Source organism: Carassius carassius, chromosome 19 (genome assembly GCF_963082965.1).
Source record: "Carassius carassius chromosome 19, fCarCar2.1, whole genome shotgun sequence".
NCBI lineage: Eukaryota > Metazoa > Chordata > Actinopteri > Cypriniformes > Cyprinidae > Carassius > Carassius carassius.
The window spans coordinates 22,475,102-22,490,256 of record NC_081773.1 but is presented as its reverse complement, the minus strand read 5'-3'; the positions used below and the strand labels follow the sequence as shown (position 1 = coordinate 22,490,256).

At 37.0% G+C, this 15,155-nt stretch overlaps 1 protein-coding gene across 2 annotated transcripts in view; it reads right to left on the bottom strand.

Annotated features, from left to right (window-relative positions):
* LOC132095394 (low-density lipoprotein receptor-related protein 1B-like) overlaps positions 1 to 15,155 on the bottom strand; it is a 281,074-nt gene that overhangs the window by 83,271 nt on the left and 182,648 nt on the right. For both annotated transcript variants that reach the window (XM_059500325.1, XM_059500326.1), the window contains 7 exons: positions 13,792 to 13,971; positions 10,007 to 10,207; positions 6,933 to 7,178; positions 5,732 to 5,929; positions 4,414 to 4,618; positions 1,392 to 1,556; positions 775 to 1,019 (listed from right to left, as the gene is read on the bottom strand). In XM_059500325.1, coding sequence (XP_059356308.1) covers positions 775 to 1,019; positions 1,392 to 1,556; positions 4,414 to 4,618; positions 5,732 to 5,929; positions 6,933 to 7,178; positions 10,007 to 10,207; positions 13,792 to 13,971 — 1,440 coding nt within the window. The remainder of the gene's footprint in view (positions 1 to 774; positions 1,020 to 1,391; positions 1,557 to 4,413; positions 4,619 to 5,731; positions 5,930 to 6,932; positions 7,179 to 10,006; positions 10,208 to 13,791; positions 13,972 to 15,155) is intronic.

Sequence of the window (15,155 nt, the reverse complement as noted above, 5' to 3'; positions counted from 1 at the left end):
TTGCTGTGGATGGTTTGCATGATGAATAAGCTCACAGGATGCAAACGCTAACAGGAAATGCAAGCATCAAATAAGAGGTTTAAACATTCTGACAGAACATCTGTATCATCAGTAAGGGTGAGATTTTCAAGGACAGTGCTTTTTACAGTATACTATACTGTCCCTTTAACAACTACCTTACTAACTATTAAAAAGCAGCAAATTAGGAGTTTGAGGCAAAAGTCGCAGCTAATGGTTTGTTTATAGAGAGAATTGGACTTTGAAATAAAGTGTAAATATGTGTATATACGTGTATACAAAGTGTATATGGGTGTGTGTGTGTGTGTGTTTATATTTTAATGCTTATATTTATCACAACCAGTTACTCTTCTCCAAATCCCCGTGAACCACCTCAAAGTATTTTATTTTGATTGTTTTTTATTAAAAAAATAAATATTTGTTTTAAATCTACATTTCTATGATAAATAACTTACAGTATGAGCCACCACAGTTTGTAAAACCCACAGGCATACTTCCAATGTTAATGCACCCTTGTACTGTATGTATCCGTCACAAAAAAAGCAATTCCAGAATACTTTGACAATTTTGGTCAAAAATAAACCCATATGACAAACAAAGAAACATTTACATTCTACAAACATGCATATTAAATAAAATTAAACCAATTAAATAAATAAAACATTATTTTATTTTGTTGACATTAAATCAGTAAAACTAAAGTAATTATGTTTAATTATACAGAAATGACCAACATTTAGATAATTACAGACCTACCTTGAGGTTGTCTGCTAGGATGGTATATCTCCAGATCAAATGGCTGGGCGCTTGTCTTCTGGATCACAGTTACATTGTGGCCAGTCCATTTATTTGCTCTAGCTAAAGTGTTTGTCCTCCAGTCTGTCCAGTACACACCACCTCCAAAGAGAGACACAGCGAACGGGTGTGACAGGTACTCGTGCCCCCTGAGAATCTCGATGACCCCTGTGCCATCATACAGGGCTGAATATATTGCATCTGAGCTGAAGGGAAAGCAAAACATGAGGTGAGAACAACACTCTTTGCCCATACCAACAAGATGTTACAATGATGACTTCCTGAGGAAAATTCTGAAGATTCAATAAATAATTTTTTTGCGTTACTAATGGCTAAATACACAACATGCTTAAAATGCCCATTTGTGAAAACTGTGTTTGCCATGAAGAATAAATCAAAAATCTCATTCATTCCTTTTGGTTTAAATGGGTTAAGGCTGTTTTATATAATGTTTGTGAATCATACCTAACCTAAAAAAAAGCCTTGAGCGTTTATGCAAAACACCTAGGCTTAAATTCAATGCTTCTTGTAAATTGCACCAAAATATCATCTTCATTTGCATTTTTAATTTCCCATACCGAGCATCTGTCCACACTATTCTCCTTTCCTGATGGTCTAGCGTGAGTCCATTAGGCCAGGCTCCAATCTCCATGTCCTTATACACAACATGTCTTCCACTTCCACTCATTGACGTTGCCTCAATCCGAGGAAAAGTGGCATCCCAGTCGGTCCAGAAAAGAATGCTACATACAGAAAAAAATGGTTATAAATTATTCATCTGACCATATAGAATATCAGTGTAAACATTTCAAAGTAACACTTTCGTATCACTGTAAAAAATCCAACTCACAAAAAGTTAGACTAATGATTATATTTTAGTTAACTGGACAATTAAATGCAAAAATGTTGGCATAACTAGTGAAAAGACGTTGGTTCAACAATCGTTGGACCAACCTAGAATTGATTGTAAATTCAATTTGTAAATGCAAGTTAACAAGCATACAAGTTGGGTATTGGCATACATTAAAAGTTATAATTACATAACAAAAGTTTTTTTAACTATAAAAACTCAATCAGCTGAACAAAAGATCTTAAGTTGAGAGACATGTGACCTTACTCAGTGAATTGAGTTAAATGAAATAATTCGTTTAAAAGTTGAGTAAACTCAAAAAAGCTGTGCAGCAAATTACCTTGTAAGTTAAGTCAACGTTTCTTTTTTTTACAGTGTAGGGACCAATTCTCAGTGTTAACTACTTGCTTATTAACATGCCTATTATTAACACATTGGCTGTTTATCAGTACTTCTAAAGCACATATTCTGCATTACCATGTTCTACATCCCTACTTCAACATTGATTTTACCATCATTTTCAGTATTTACTCATGACTGAACTATTAAGACCTATCTCTATAGATGCTTCAAAACAATATGTTTTGTGAGAAGCACTATGCAAATAAACATGACTTGACTTGGGAAGTATAACGCAGGGAGCTGCTCAGAAAATAAAGTTACTTGCTTGAATAGAATTCATTTACAGTGAGCGATGCCAGTGGTTACAAAACTAAGAGCGGGCACAAACCTGTGAAACTGCTGCATTGGAGCAATAGAGTAGTAAAGTGTGTGTATGAGAGCTGTGTGTGCGGAGATGCATCCTATGCTGCTCTAGAGAACACCTGCTTTACATCATGAGAAAGCTTTTAAAATCTAAATGTAAAATAGTAGGTTAATTTCAAACTATTCTTTTTATATGCACACTGTCAGGTTCTATGAAAACTGTCTGCCAGTGAAGTCAATGTCAAACACGAGGGTTCCTTTTTAACAGAAGTCACAGTTCTCTGGGGTGGCATGGAAACAAAGGGCACTTTCTAATGTGGGTACTACGGGGATTCTAAAATGCTAAATACTTGCATTAATCTCATAAGCTAATGAAATATGTGATCATGTTCCTGCATCCGGCATCAAAAACAATTAAACTGAAAGCCAAACATTTTAGGTGCATGGCAGTTAAGCATACAAAAAGGCGTCACATGAATTTTGCTTCAAGGAGGTAGCTTTCTCCTTTTCAGAAGGCCAATTAATTGACCAGTGGCATACAGTTATTAAACCAGGCTTTCAACAAATAAAAGAGTTGCTAATTACAAAGACGGCTAATCCCTTCAGAACTATAATACATTTTCAACACATCTCTCTATGATACAGCTGTATAGGACATTTTCAAAGTAACTATGTAATGAATTTGGGGCTTTTTAATATGTGCCACGCCGCTGAGTGTGAAATCAGTCTTTGAATATTTTCGCTAATTGTTCTTTTCAGCTTTCAGTAAAAATAATTTACCATATTTCATCCAACTGAGCACCAATATGAGCTCTAGTTGGACTGCAGAGATACCATATTTCTCCTCTATGGGATGCTCACCGGTTTGGCAAAAATGTTTCAGCTAGATATAAAACAGGTAAACAAGCAACAACTAGGTCTACAACAACATATTAATAAAAAAGGACTGATAAGAAATATAATTTGTCTTTTTCTGTGCCTGTGTGCTGTCGTTTGGTAAACTGCCATCATAAGCATCACTGTACTATAATGAAAAACACTTTTGAGGGGAAAAATAAACAAACAGACATGAAAAAAACAAACAATAAAAACATGCTATATTTTTACAATTTTTATGAGCTTTATGATTTTTCCATTATATTTTTTCCTATTCATTTCTTATGTCACAAATTTTAGACAGCAAGGGAAAGAAAGTGTTACTTTTTGTTCCTCAACTTTTTTAACATTTCTGAATCATGTAGAATGTTTATTTATTATTATTATTATTATTATTATTATTATTATTACTATTATTATTATTATTATTAATAATAATACTTTTTTTGTGTGTGTTCACATAGCTATTACGACAAAGACACCAAGGGTCAGGTTCACTAAACAGGGCAAAATTATCATTAGTAGTGTAAAATATTTCAGTCAAAAGTGATCGATGAGGCGCGAAGGTTTAATAATTATTTTTATAGCCTTCAGTGGAAATATGTGGAATAAAATGTTCAATAAATCAGGAATTAAGGAATTAAAATAAATGTATTTAATGTATTAAAAAAACAAATACATAATTGGCATATTATTTGATCTTCAAAATGTTGGCAAAATAAAAGCCTCTTTTTTTGTGCATTTACAATGTCGGTGTGAATTAGTCATGCTGCTGGGATCATTTTGTGACTTTTCTGAGCTCATGCTGTCATATTTGAGACTTTCTTTTCCCAGCATACCTCCGTAAGAAATGTAGAGCTGAGCAAGAGAAGAGTAAGGTGACAAAAAAGGAAACAGAACACAACAAATAAACAGCAAGATGCAGCGAGCTATTCTAGAACTATCATTAGTAATAGATGACAAACAGGTCCCCTGAAATATGATTGCTCTGTTATGTGCCCAAGATAGTCTCTATGAAGACAAATTATGGTAAAAAGGAAATAAAACTTGTTTTTTCACTGTTTGCTTTTGCTGTGGTGAACACTGCAGAAGGGAATGTAAAAAAGGAAAGCAGACTAAGAGGAAAGAAAATCAGACTGTGGTAAATTTTGTATGAAACTAATACACACCCCTGTCCTGGGTCTACAGCCAGTGCTCGTGGGTGCTCCATGCCACCGGCAATCAAAGTGGTTCTCATTTCCCCATTCAGCTTGGCCACCTCAATCTGATCCAAGTTGCTGTCTATCCAGTAAAGGTTTCCTGCAATCCAATCCACTGCGAGTCCCTCTGGGGTGGCCAAACCATGCTGAATCACAACCTCGACCCCGGTCACACCTACAAAACAAACCACTTGCGCTAGTTCATAGGGTGGATGGGGTTTCCAATTCAGCACAGCAAAGCATTCTGGTCATTTTGAACTTCCCTTTGAACTGTTGAGCTCTTCATAACGCTACTCCTTGCTGAAAAGACCAGCTTGAAACAAAATGCATTTCATGCCATTAGTCATGTTGTTCATCAGCAAATTATACAAGTCTTTCTGATGAAATTGGACAAAGCAGGCTTGCTAGTTAAGCTAGTTAAAAAAAAAAAAAAACCCAGACAACTATTTCTAAAATTATATATATATATATATATATATATATATATATATATATATATATGTTTGAGAATAAAAAATTATAAATAAATAAATAAAATGACAAAATCGCAAATTACAATTTTTTTAATAAAAATACACTGAAAACTAAAAATAAAGACTAATTCAAATTATTAATAAATACCATAATAGTATATCAATAATACTAAAATAACTTAATATCTTCTATGGAACACAAAATAAGGTATTTCGAAAAATGTATTGGTGTCTTTTCTGTCCATATAACAAAAGTCAACCATTCTTTTAAAAAAAATTAAAATTAATTTGGCCTGAACTATCCCTTTACGGAGCCTGGTATGAACACCAGAATATCAACAGCAGGCGATCAACATTGAAACACAACATTTGCTGGTCTTTTCAACAGGGTTTCTGAAAATAACTCTGGAGAAGAAAACATTGGTATTAAAGGAAAGGAAGTTTTTCCTCAGCAGTAAACAAATTTTTTTTTTAGCTATCTATAATCCAGCTGTTTGCAATTATTCTAGCTGTGGAGGGCTTTATGAAATGCTAACAAAAGGAGAGAGCAATAGCTGCACTGGGGGCCTGTTCGTCTGAGAGAAAGATTTAGATGTGTGCTTAATGCAGCTTCAAAAAAATACAAGGGTGTTCATCAGCTCCTTCAGAGCTTTTCTGCATCATTCAAAGAGCGACTGCGCATTATGTATTGCATTACTGTTCAGGGGATGTGACCTGCATACTAGGAATAGGGAAACAGAATATCTACTCAAACTAAAGCTTAGGTTAAACAAAAGGGCAAATTGGAATGGGATATCAAATTGGGTGTTCATTACCTCCAGTTTCTGAGAGCTTTCCCCGATAGATCTTATCCTCCACCACGTCGGTCCAGTAAAGCAAGCTGTGGTTGAAGTGGAAGTCAAGAGCAATGGTGTTCCGCAGGCCGGGCACGAGTAGGCTGTAGTCACGTTTATGAAGGTCGATTCGTCTGATCTCATGCCGGATAGAGAAGATAACAAAAGCCTCAAAGGGATCTTGAAGAAGGAACAAATTGATTATTAGCACCCCACACCTGTGCATTAGAGATTTCAAGAGCATCGTGCTGTCTGTTGAGGCGTCCACCATGCACATTTTTTTTCTGTAAATAACCCCTAATTAGTCTTTTGGATTATTTTTTTTTATGAAAAAGACTTAAAGGGAAACTAATCTTTGAGAAACCTGAGGATATTGGTAAATAACACTTTTTAACATGTCTTTAAATAGAAAGCAAAAAAATAATAATACTCTTTTAATTAGGTCACAATACAAGTTCACTTTTATCAGCGGTTTGGACTCTCAATCTGACGGCACCCATTCACTGCAGAGCATCCATTGGTGAGCAAGTGATGTAATGCTACATTTCTCCAAATCTGTTCCCATCCAAGTTATATCCAAGACATTTAGGCATAAAAAAAAACAATACATTATATATATATATATATATATATATATATATATATATATATATATATATATATATATATATAAAAGATTAAGATTAATACAGTCTGTTATAATAAGAACTTACTCACAAGAGCTATATATGTCACAAAATCTATAAAATACCACACAGATGCTTGTCATATTCTGACTAATGACCCAAATTCAGATTCCCTGAGACAATTTAAAAGCATTTGGCAGGCATGCTGCTGTAAAGACATTAGCTTCTCAATGGGAAGCTCCTGTCTGCATATCCTGCTGTCATTGTATTACTGTTGCTCTTATTGTTGTGTACTGTGGACAGATCCACTATGGATGGACAGGAATGCAGATTGAAGTTATTTCACTGAGAATCATAAAGTAGATTAGAAAAATAATGCTACTTTCCTGTCAAATTTCAGTCTCTTCATTCGAAATACTGTTATATATATATATATATATATATATATATTGCTTTATTGGTATATATAAGATATATGTTTGAAGAGTTTAACCAGGCTGCAAAAGCGAGACAATTCCAAGAGAAATATATTTTGTAAATTTGAGGAATTTAAATACCTGTGCTGTGGCAGCTCTCTCCATCTGAATCAAGTCTCCAGCCAGGATAACAGGAGCACTTGACAGTGGTCTTATGCTGTTCGCATATCTGACTGCATTTCAGGTGAGCAGAGCAGTAGTCCACTGTCTCGCATGTTCGGTTGTCAGAGCCAAGATGGAGTCCAGTGGGACATGAACACACCACCCCTTTGCTGGGGATCACTGCACACTGGTGACTGCAGCCCCCATTACCTTGCAAACATTTCTCTGGAACAGACAAGAACAGCATGAGTGAGGACAAAAACAGAATCAATTTGAAAGGCTGGTGATATGAAGCCATGGGTGCAGGCATATGAGATTCAAGGTGTGAACTGAAACAGAAAAGCCACAGATGAATCAAGACCAACAGTATGGTTTGAACATTTACACAAGGCTAGAAGCTTATCGCTCTTTGCCTCAAAAGTTTTTTGTGTGTCTTTCTCAACTAGGCCATTATTCTGACCTAATCAACATCACCAGCCAAGTGTGTCACAATAATAAAGAATTGGTCTATTTATGAGGCAGATTCAATGTGGAACCACAGGTCTGAATTATGACCGACTTTATCCACTGAGCAGACAAACAAACTCTTTCAAGGTGGAAAATGGCTTTTTCTTAAGTTTAAAACTGGGTCTTCGATACATCATCTCTTTTCAAAAACGGATCAGACAAACTCCGGGACACTTAGGCTCACATCTCTAATGGATAAGCTTTTTCCTTTCATCGAAGCACCTGGTCCTTTTTACAGGAGAAAGACAAAGGGGAGGGAACTCACAGATTGCAAGGTCTTTTTGCCTCTACTGATTATGATGATCCCCTCTGTGGCTGCAAGAGAGAATTGAATTTTCTTCACAGGGGGCCCTGAAGTCTATGTGGAGTTGAAGAATAGCTGCTTCCCAAAGGTCACAAATTGCATTGAGTCCTGCTATGCTGGTCCCGGTCAGCAAGTCACCTCAAGGTCCATTGGCACAATCTAATTGGCAATAAGAGGTCCAAGCCAAACGCATGTCTAGTTAGACAGATAATACACCACGTCCTCAGAATATGAGTGATGGGCTCCCATGGGTGGCTGCTGGCAATGCACTGAAAGTCACTGAAATGTTTTTCCAGTCGCATTCTGAGAGAATTATAAACCAGTGACTCTCAGGAGACACTTTCCCAAGTGAGGCTTCAGAGGCAAACAGATTCCCATAGCTTCAGATGGGCTTTCAAGATTCAAGTAGCCCTGAGGGACATGTAGTGTGGGCATAAACACAGTATTATCAAAATCTTTTCACCCATGGAGAGGTAAACACAATGCATATTGATTTGCTCAAGTGTATAAGTCCGAATCTATACACCTTAGGCTACGTTCACACTGCAGGGCTTAATGCTCAATTCCGATTTTTTGAAAAAAATTGATTTTTTTGCAAGGCCGTTCACATTTCCAATTAAATGCGACCTTTTGTGATCTCCTGTGTGAACGTGAAATGACCCAGAAGTGACCCGCATGCGCAGAAGAGTACTCAACGCTCAACGACGTCACTCGTTGTTTGCGGAAGTAGCTCAGTTAACATGGATGTCAACAACAGTGTAGTCAACAGCGGAGCTCTTTTTGCAGTATTAAAGTTATTTTCCCAACGGAGCCAGCACAATTACAATCTTCTCATTTTAAGAAGAAAATTAAAAAGAAGGAGGAGAGCAAGGTTTTTGGCCATGGCGTTTTGTGGAGCAGTGTTTGCAACGTCGGTACAGAGAAACGTGTGGGTGCGGAGTCGCAGCCAGGAGTGGTGGGATACTGATGTGAGTGGCTTCACTAATACAGAATTCATCAGTTTATCTTCTCGTTCCCGCCTACTTCAACACAGAATTATGACGTTTGTAGCGTATCAATGACGTACGGGTCGGATACATGTGGCCTGGCCGTTCAGACGGAGGTCGCATTTAAAAAGATCGGATACGTATCGGATTCAGGACCACATACCCAAGTGGCCTGGGTCACATTTGAAAAGATCGGATCTGTGTCGTTCAGACTGTCATGAAAAGATCAGATACAGGTCGCATAGGGGCAAAAAAATCGGAATTGGGTCGTTTCAGCCTGCAGTGTGAACGTAGCCTTAGATATTTTATTCTCACTGGCTAGTTAGCGTTTTTCATGGTTTGGCTTCCTGTGTATTGATAGAACTACTCCGCATGACTACTTCTCATTCAACCCATCCAGCATTTCTTGCAGAACTGACCAGACTCCACGTTATAGCACAGTGGATTTCAATTAGCATTACACACAAGGTGTAGTGAATGTGGCTGTGAAAGCAGCTGTGAATGCAAGCATTAGGAACCCAGTGATAAACATTGCATACTTGCAAGACTGTGACACTTGCATTGATTAAAGTCCAAATGAATCCAAAAATCTAAGTTCTGTGGCTTTTAGACCATGTCTGTTAGCTCTGAAAAAAAATACATAAATAAATAAATAAACCCTTTAGCAGACATTCACAGCAATGTATGCAAATCTAGTCTAAATGCTGCACTGTGTGTACAACAGTAATAATAATAATAATAATAATAATAGTAATAATAACAATAAAGCCCATATCAAAATGACTGAAACTTAAAAATATAATGAAACCAAAAATAATAAAATAAAACCTAACTTTAATAAATAGTATATTACTATATAAATAATACTAATATAACAATACTTTACAGGAGTTTTACCATGGGTAAAAGGAGGTTATTAAATGTAAATACTCATGAAACCACTTTGAAGCTTATTTTGTTAATATTACAAAAGACAGTGTATAGTAATTAATTTGATTTCAGTGTAATAATAATAGTGTAATAATAATTGGAGTCAATCATTCTTCTGCAAAGGAATACAGTTCCTTGCCCTAACTGCAGTCTGTTTACAGTTTCTAAGCAACATAGGCACACTAATGTAGAATTAGCAGTCACAGTTGCAAATTATTTGGCATAGCTCATTCAATCAAAATTTAGAGTTGAAATGATTCATATTTTATCAAATATTGAAGCAATACAGCAGATGAGCCTCTTATCAAAGCATTGCTAGCACTCACCACAGAAAGGACCCTCATCGGAATGGTCAGCACAGTCATTTCTCCCGTCGCAGATCTTTTCGGTGGGCAGGCAGGTGCTGGAGTCATTAGCACAGGGCTGAGTGGGGGGCTTACAGATGGAGGACTCACACGACTCTTCATCCGAGCGGTCTTCACAGTCGTTGTCACCATCACACACCCAGCTCTTGCTGATACACTTCCCTAGGGACACAACATTCAGTCAGACCGCTATATAAATCAAACTGTCAGGCTTAATTTGTTGTTTGTAGGTGAGAATGAAGATAAATCTTGGGAAATTTTAAAAGGTGTCGAAACGTCAAACTGGCATGACGTCAGATGAATAAAGAAGTTTCAGCTCGTTTAACCCTCAGAGACCCACTGCAACATTTGTCTAAAACATTTTACATTCATTTTTCACACAGTGGAGCTCATTCATTAAATGAAACATTCTAGATTTCAAATAATTTTTTAATTTAGACAAATAACACTTTATGAAGTTACAGAGGGCTGCTGAGATACGGAACACACTGAAGTTTCAGGATTCTTGCTCACTGGGAAGGCTTTTCTAAAAGGTCAAAGAAACTGCACTAGAATCCCAAAAATGTACAGGGGAACAGCGTAGAGTATCAATACCCCAGGATCAAGAGGATTTAGAGGATGTCAAAGAGATGCTTTGAGACAAATACATTAAAATTTCAGCATCCAAGCTTCCTGAGAATGCTGAGAAAGGTTTGGGGTCTGTAAGAATTTTTGCAGGGGGTGGGGGGATGGGCAATGCTCCAGCCATAGAGGCAGTGTTTTTCTAGAAGCTATGAATAGAGAGTTCAAAAGAATATAATTTATTTTAAATAAAAATTTTTTGAAACATTATAAATGTGTCTAATGTCTCTTCTTAACAATTATAGTGCATCCTTGCTGAATAAAAAATATATATATAAGTACAACCCGAATTCCGGAAAAGTTGGGACGTTTTTTAAATTTTAATAAAATGAAAACTAAAGGAATTTCAAATCACATGAGCCAATATTTTATTCACAATAGAACATAGATAACGTAGCAAATTTTTAAACTGAGAAATGGTACACTTTTATCACTTAATTAGCTCATTTAAAATTTAAAGCCTGCTACAGGTCTCAAAAAAGTTGGCACGGGGGCAACAAATGGCTAAAAAAGCAAGCAGTTTTGAAAAGATTCAGCTGGGAGAACATCTAGTGATTAATTAAGTTAATTGATATCAGGTCTGTAACATGATTAGCTATAAAAGCTTTGTCTTAGAGAAGCAGAGTCTCTCAGAAGTAAAGATGGGCAGAGGCTCTCCAATCTGTGAAAGACTGCGTAAAAAAATTGTGGAAAACTTTAAAAACAATGTTCCTCAACGTCAAATTGCAAAGGCTTTGCAAATCTCATCATCTACAGTGCATAACATCATCAAAAGATTCAGAGAAACTGGAGAGATCTCTGTGCGTAAGGGACAAGGCCGGAGACCTTTATTGGATGCCTGTGGTCTTCGGGCTCTCAGACGACACTGCATCACTCATCGGCATGATTGTGTCAATGACATTACTAAATGGGCCCAGGAATACTTTCAGAAACCACTGTCGGTAACACAATCCGCCGTGCCATCAGCAGATGCCAACTAAAGCTCTATCATGCAGAAAGGAAGCCATATGTGAACATGGTCCAGAAGCGCCGTCGTGTCCTGTGGGCCAAGGCTCATTTAAAATGGACTATTTCAAAGTGGAATAGTGTTTTATGGTCAGACGAGTCCAAATTTGACATTCTTGTTGGAAATCACGGACGCCGTGTCCTCCGGGCTAAAGAGGAGGGAGACCTTCCAGCATGTTATCAGCGTTCAGTTCAAAAGCCAGCATCTCTGATGGTATGGGGGTGCATAAGTGCATACGGTATGGGCAGCTTGCATGTTTTGGAAGGCTCTGTGAATGCTGAAAGGTATATAAAGGTTTTAGAGCAACATATGCTTCCCTCCAAACAACGTCTATTTCAGGGAAGGCCTTGTTTATTTCAGCAGGACAATGCAAAACCACATACTGCAGCTATAACAACAGCATGGCTTCGTCGTAGAAGAGTCCGGGTGCTAACCTGGCCTGCCTGCAGTCCAGATCTTTCACCTATAGAGAACATTTGGCGCATCATTAAACGAAAAATACGTCAAAGACGACCACGAACTCTTCAGCAGCTGGAAATCTATATAAGGCAAGAATGGGACCAAATTCCAACAGCAAAACTCCAGCAACTCATAGCCTCAATGCCCAGACGTCTTCAAACTGTTTTGAAAAGAAAAGGAGATGCTACACCATGGTAAACATGCCCCGTCCCAACTATTTTGAGACCTGTAGCAGAAATCTAAATTGAAATGAGCTCATTTTGTGCATAAAATTGTAAACTTCCTCAGTTTAAACATTTGCTATGTTATCTATGTTCTACTGTGAATAAAATATTGGCTCATGTGATTTGAAAGTCTTTTAGTTTTCATTTTATTAAAATTTAAAAAACGTCCCAACTTTTCCGGAATTCGGGTTGTAAAAATAAAAAAAGTAAAATAAAAAAATCTTACTGCTTCGAAACGTTTGAGCAGTGTACTTGTACACTTTGCAAAATTGAAAACCCAGAATTAAAAAACAATGTACGGCAGTCAGGTTTCCTTGTGTTCAGTCTATGTTCATGATCAGTTAAACAGGTGAACACACTTTAGTCTGTTTCTGAGCCTGTCAAAATGATATGGGATTTGGCATTCGCTGTGCAGTGCAGTGGTCTGGAAAGAGTGTACGCTGCTGCTTTCTAGCACATTTTTGACATCAAAAGGAATAGGAACAAAACAACGAGCAATTCTTGAGCTCTTTTATGGCTTGGCTGTAGATGTCTTTTCAAGGCAATCATTTACAATTAGGACGACTGCTACATCAAAAAGCCCCATGTTGATTGATTTCACTATGGTCTGAGTGGAGAAAAAACTTCTGATAGATACAAATGACTCTAAATATGTTCAAAAGAAACACAGAAAGCTGAATTCTGCACATAATGCCTTTTGTGTAGAGGTGAGATGTGTAATTTTTTCCAATACGTTCTTCTACCGCAGCTTAATATGCAGAAATAATTGCAAGTGAGATATAGTATTTGTAGGTTTGTTTCTTAATAAGTGCTAACACTTTCTCTGTGGCGTTAGGAAAAATGTACTACTGTACGTTTGTTCCAGCATCCAGTCCAATACAACAAGATTGGCTTAACCAGAGCTGCAAATTAGGAACTGGACTGTCGGTTTGACAGACCAATAGCAGACTGAGGAGTGTTTCCGAAACCTTTAGGCATCTTAATTTTGCATTTGTTAATGCTAGCGCAACAGAAATTACCCACCTCACCTTTTTAGTTTAATGTCATAGCTAACTCTGAAAATGGAAAAATGATGCTGCTACCAAAATACACCTCACTGTGAAGTACAAATCATTCTAGCTCACACCATTCATCTCAACTGTTCTTCATAACTACGAATTGTAACATACAGAGATATTGCAAAGGATTGCACCATGTAATGAAAAACAGGCTGGATTTATCATCTGACACAATTTGAAAGAGGCAAAGATAACTGAAAGCTCAAGGATGGCATTGTGGTATAAAAAAAGCACCCGCTGCTTCACAGAATTTAACAGTTTTGATATACAGTATGTTATACAGAATACAAGGAAAAAATATAGCTGTAGGTCAGCGCATGAAATAAATGTAAGGTCAGTACAGACCCACTGGTTTTGAGGAATACCTGGTAAGCTTACCAGAGCTTTTGCAGGTAAACTTTGCCTGGGGATCACACATTCTCTTGACACCTTTGCAGTTTGTTTCATCACTGCCATCTTCGCAGTCTTTATCCCCATCGCAGCGCCAGCGCTCGGGGATGCAGGTCCCATCAGCACGGCAGTGAAACTCCTCTCCACTGCATTCCACAGGAGGCAAAGCTGGACATGACACAGAAAACTGAGATTGATTCTGGGATATTCTGATTCCCAAACAAATGAATCTAATGAGGTTTTTTTAGTGAATCGAACAAATATAGTTTGACCAGGTCCTAAACTGTAATGAGTCTGCTCTTTCTAGTAAATAAAACATGTAGTGACCAGTGTAGTTACATTTTCGAACAGATTCTAATGAGTGTTTTTTTAATGTATTTATAAACATTAAGCATCACCAGTGTAGTCCAATTCCAACCCAAATAACTCGAACAAGTCAGTTCTTTATAGTGAATCAAACTGGCACAGCATGACCAGTGTATTAAAACAAACATGTACAGTGTGATCAGTACTCCAATTACTTAGTTGATTCTTTTTAGTGAATCAAACACATACAATGCAACCAATTCCTGAACAAAAGACTCTAATGAGTCAGTTCAAATGTGTGAATAGAACACAAAGTGTGGCCAGTTCAGTCCAATTCTCTAATACGTGATTATAATCAGTTTGTTCTTTTTAGTTACTCAAACACACACAGAGCGACTAATTTTGTCCATTTCCTTAACAAATGACCATAATGAGGGGATTATTTTAATGAATAAAGCACAGCGTGACCAGTGTGGTTCCATTCCAAAACAAATGATTCTAATGATTCTAAAACAGTTCTTTTTATTGAATCAAACACATACAGTCGACCAGTGTAGTCCAATTCCTGGAAAAATAACTCTAATGAGTCAGTAATTTTAAGTGAATAAAACATTCATCTGTGAGACGGTGTGAATCAACTGAATTTATGCCACTTCAATTTTTTTTAAATTGTCAACTGCCAAAGGAAGTACACTTTTCTAAGGATTAAACACAGCTAAAGGATTAAAAATAGCAAGGTAAACAGAAAAGAAAAGTTTTTAAAGCTCACAGACACTCTCACTTCAAACTACTTCATCCAGCCTTAATAATGTTAAACTGGCAGAGTTTTATCAAGCATACTTCAAGATTTCCTCTTGTCACGTTAATAAATATTTAAATACTCTCTCCGACACTGGCAAAGACTTTAAGTGTCAGTGCACTTCAACACAAAGGACAGGGGCGAGATTTTCTTCAAGAGCAAGACGAACACAAAAGAAAAGTCTTTTTTTACTGTAGCCTGCCTCAAGTTTAAGATTCATTCTGAACCCTGACAGGAATTAAATACA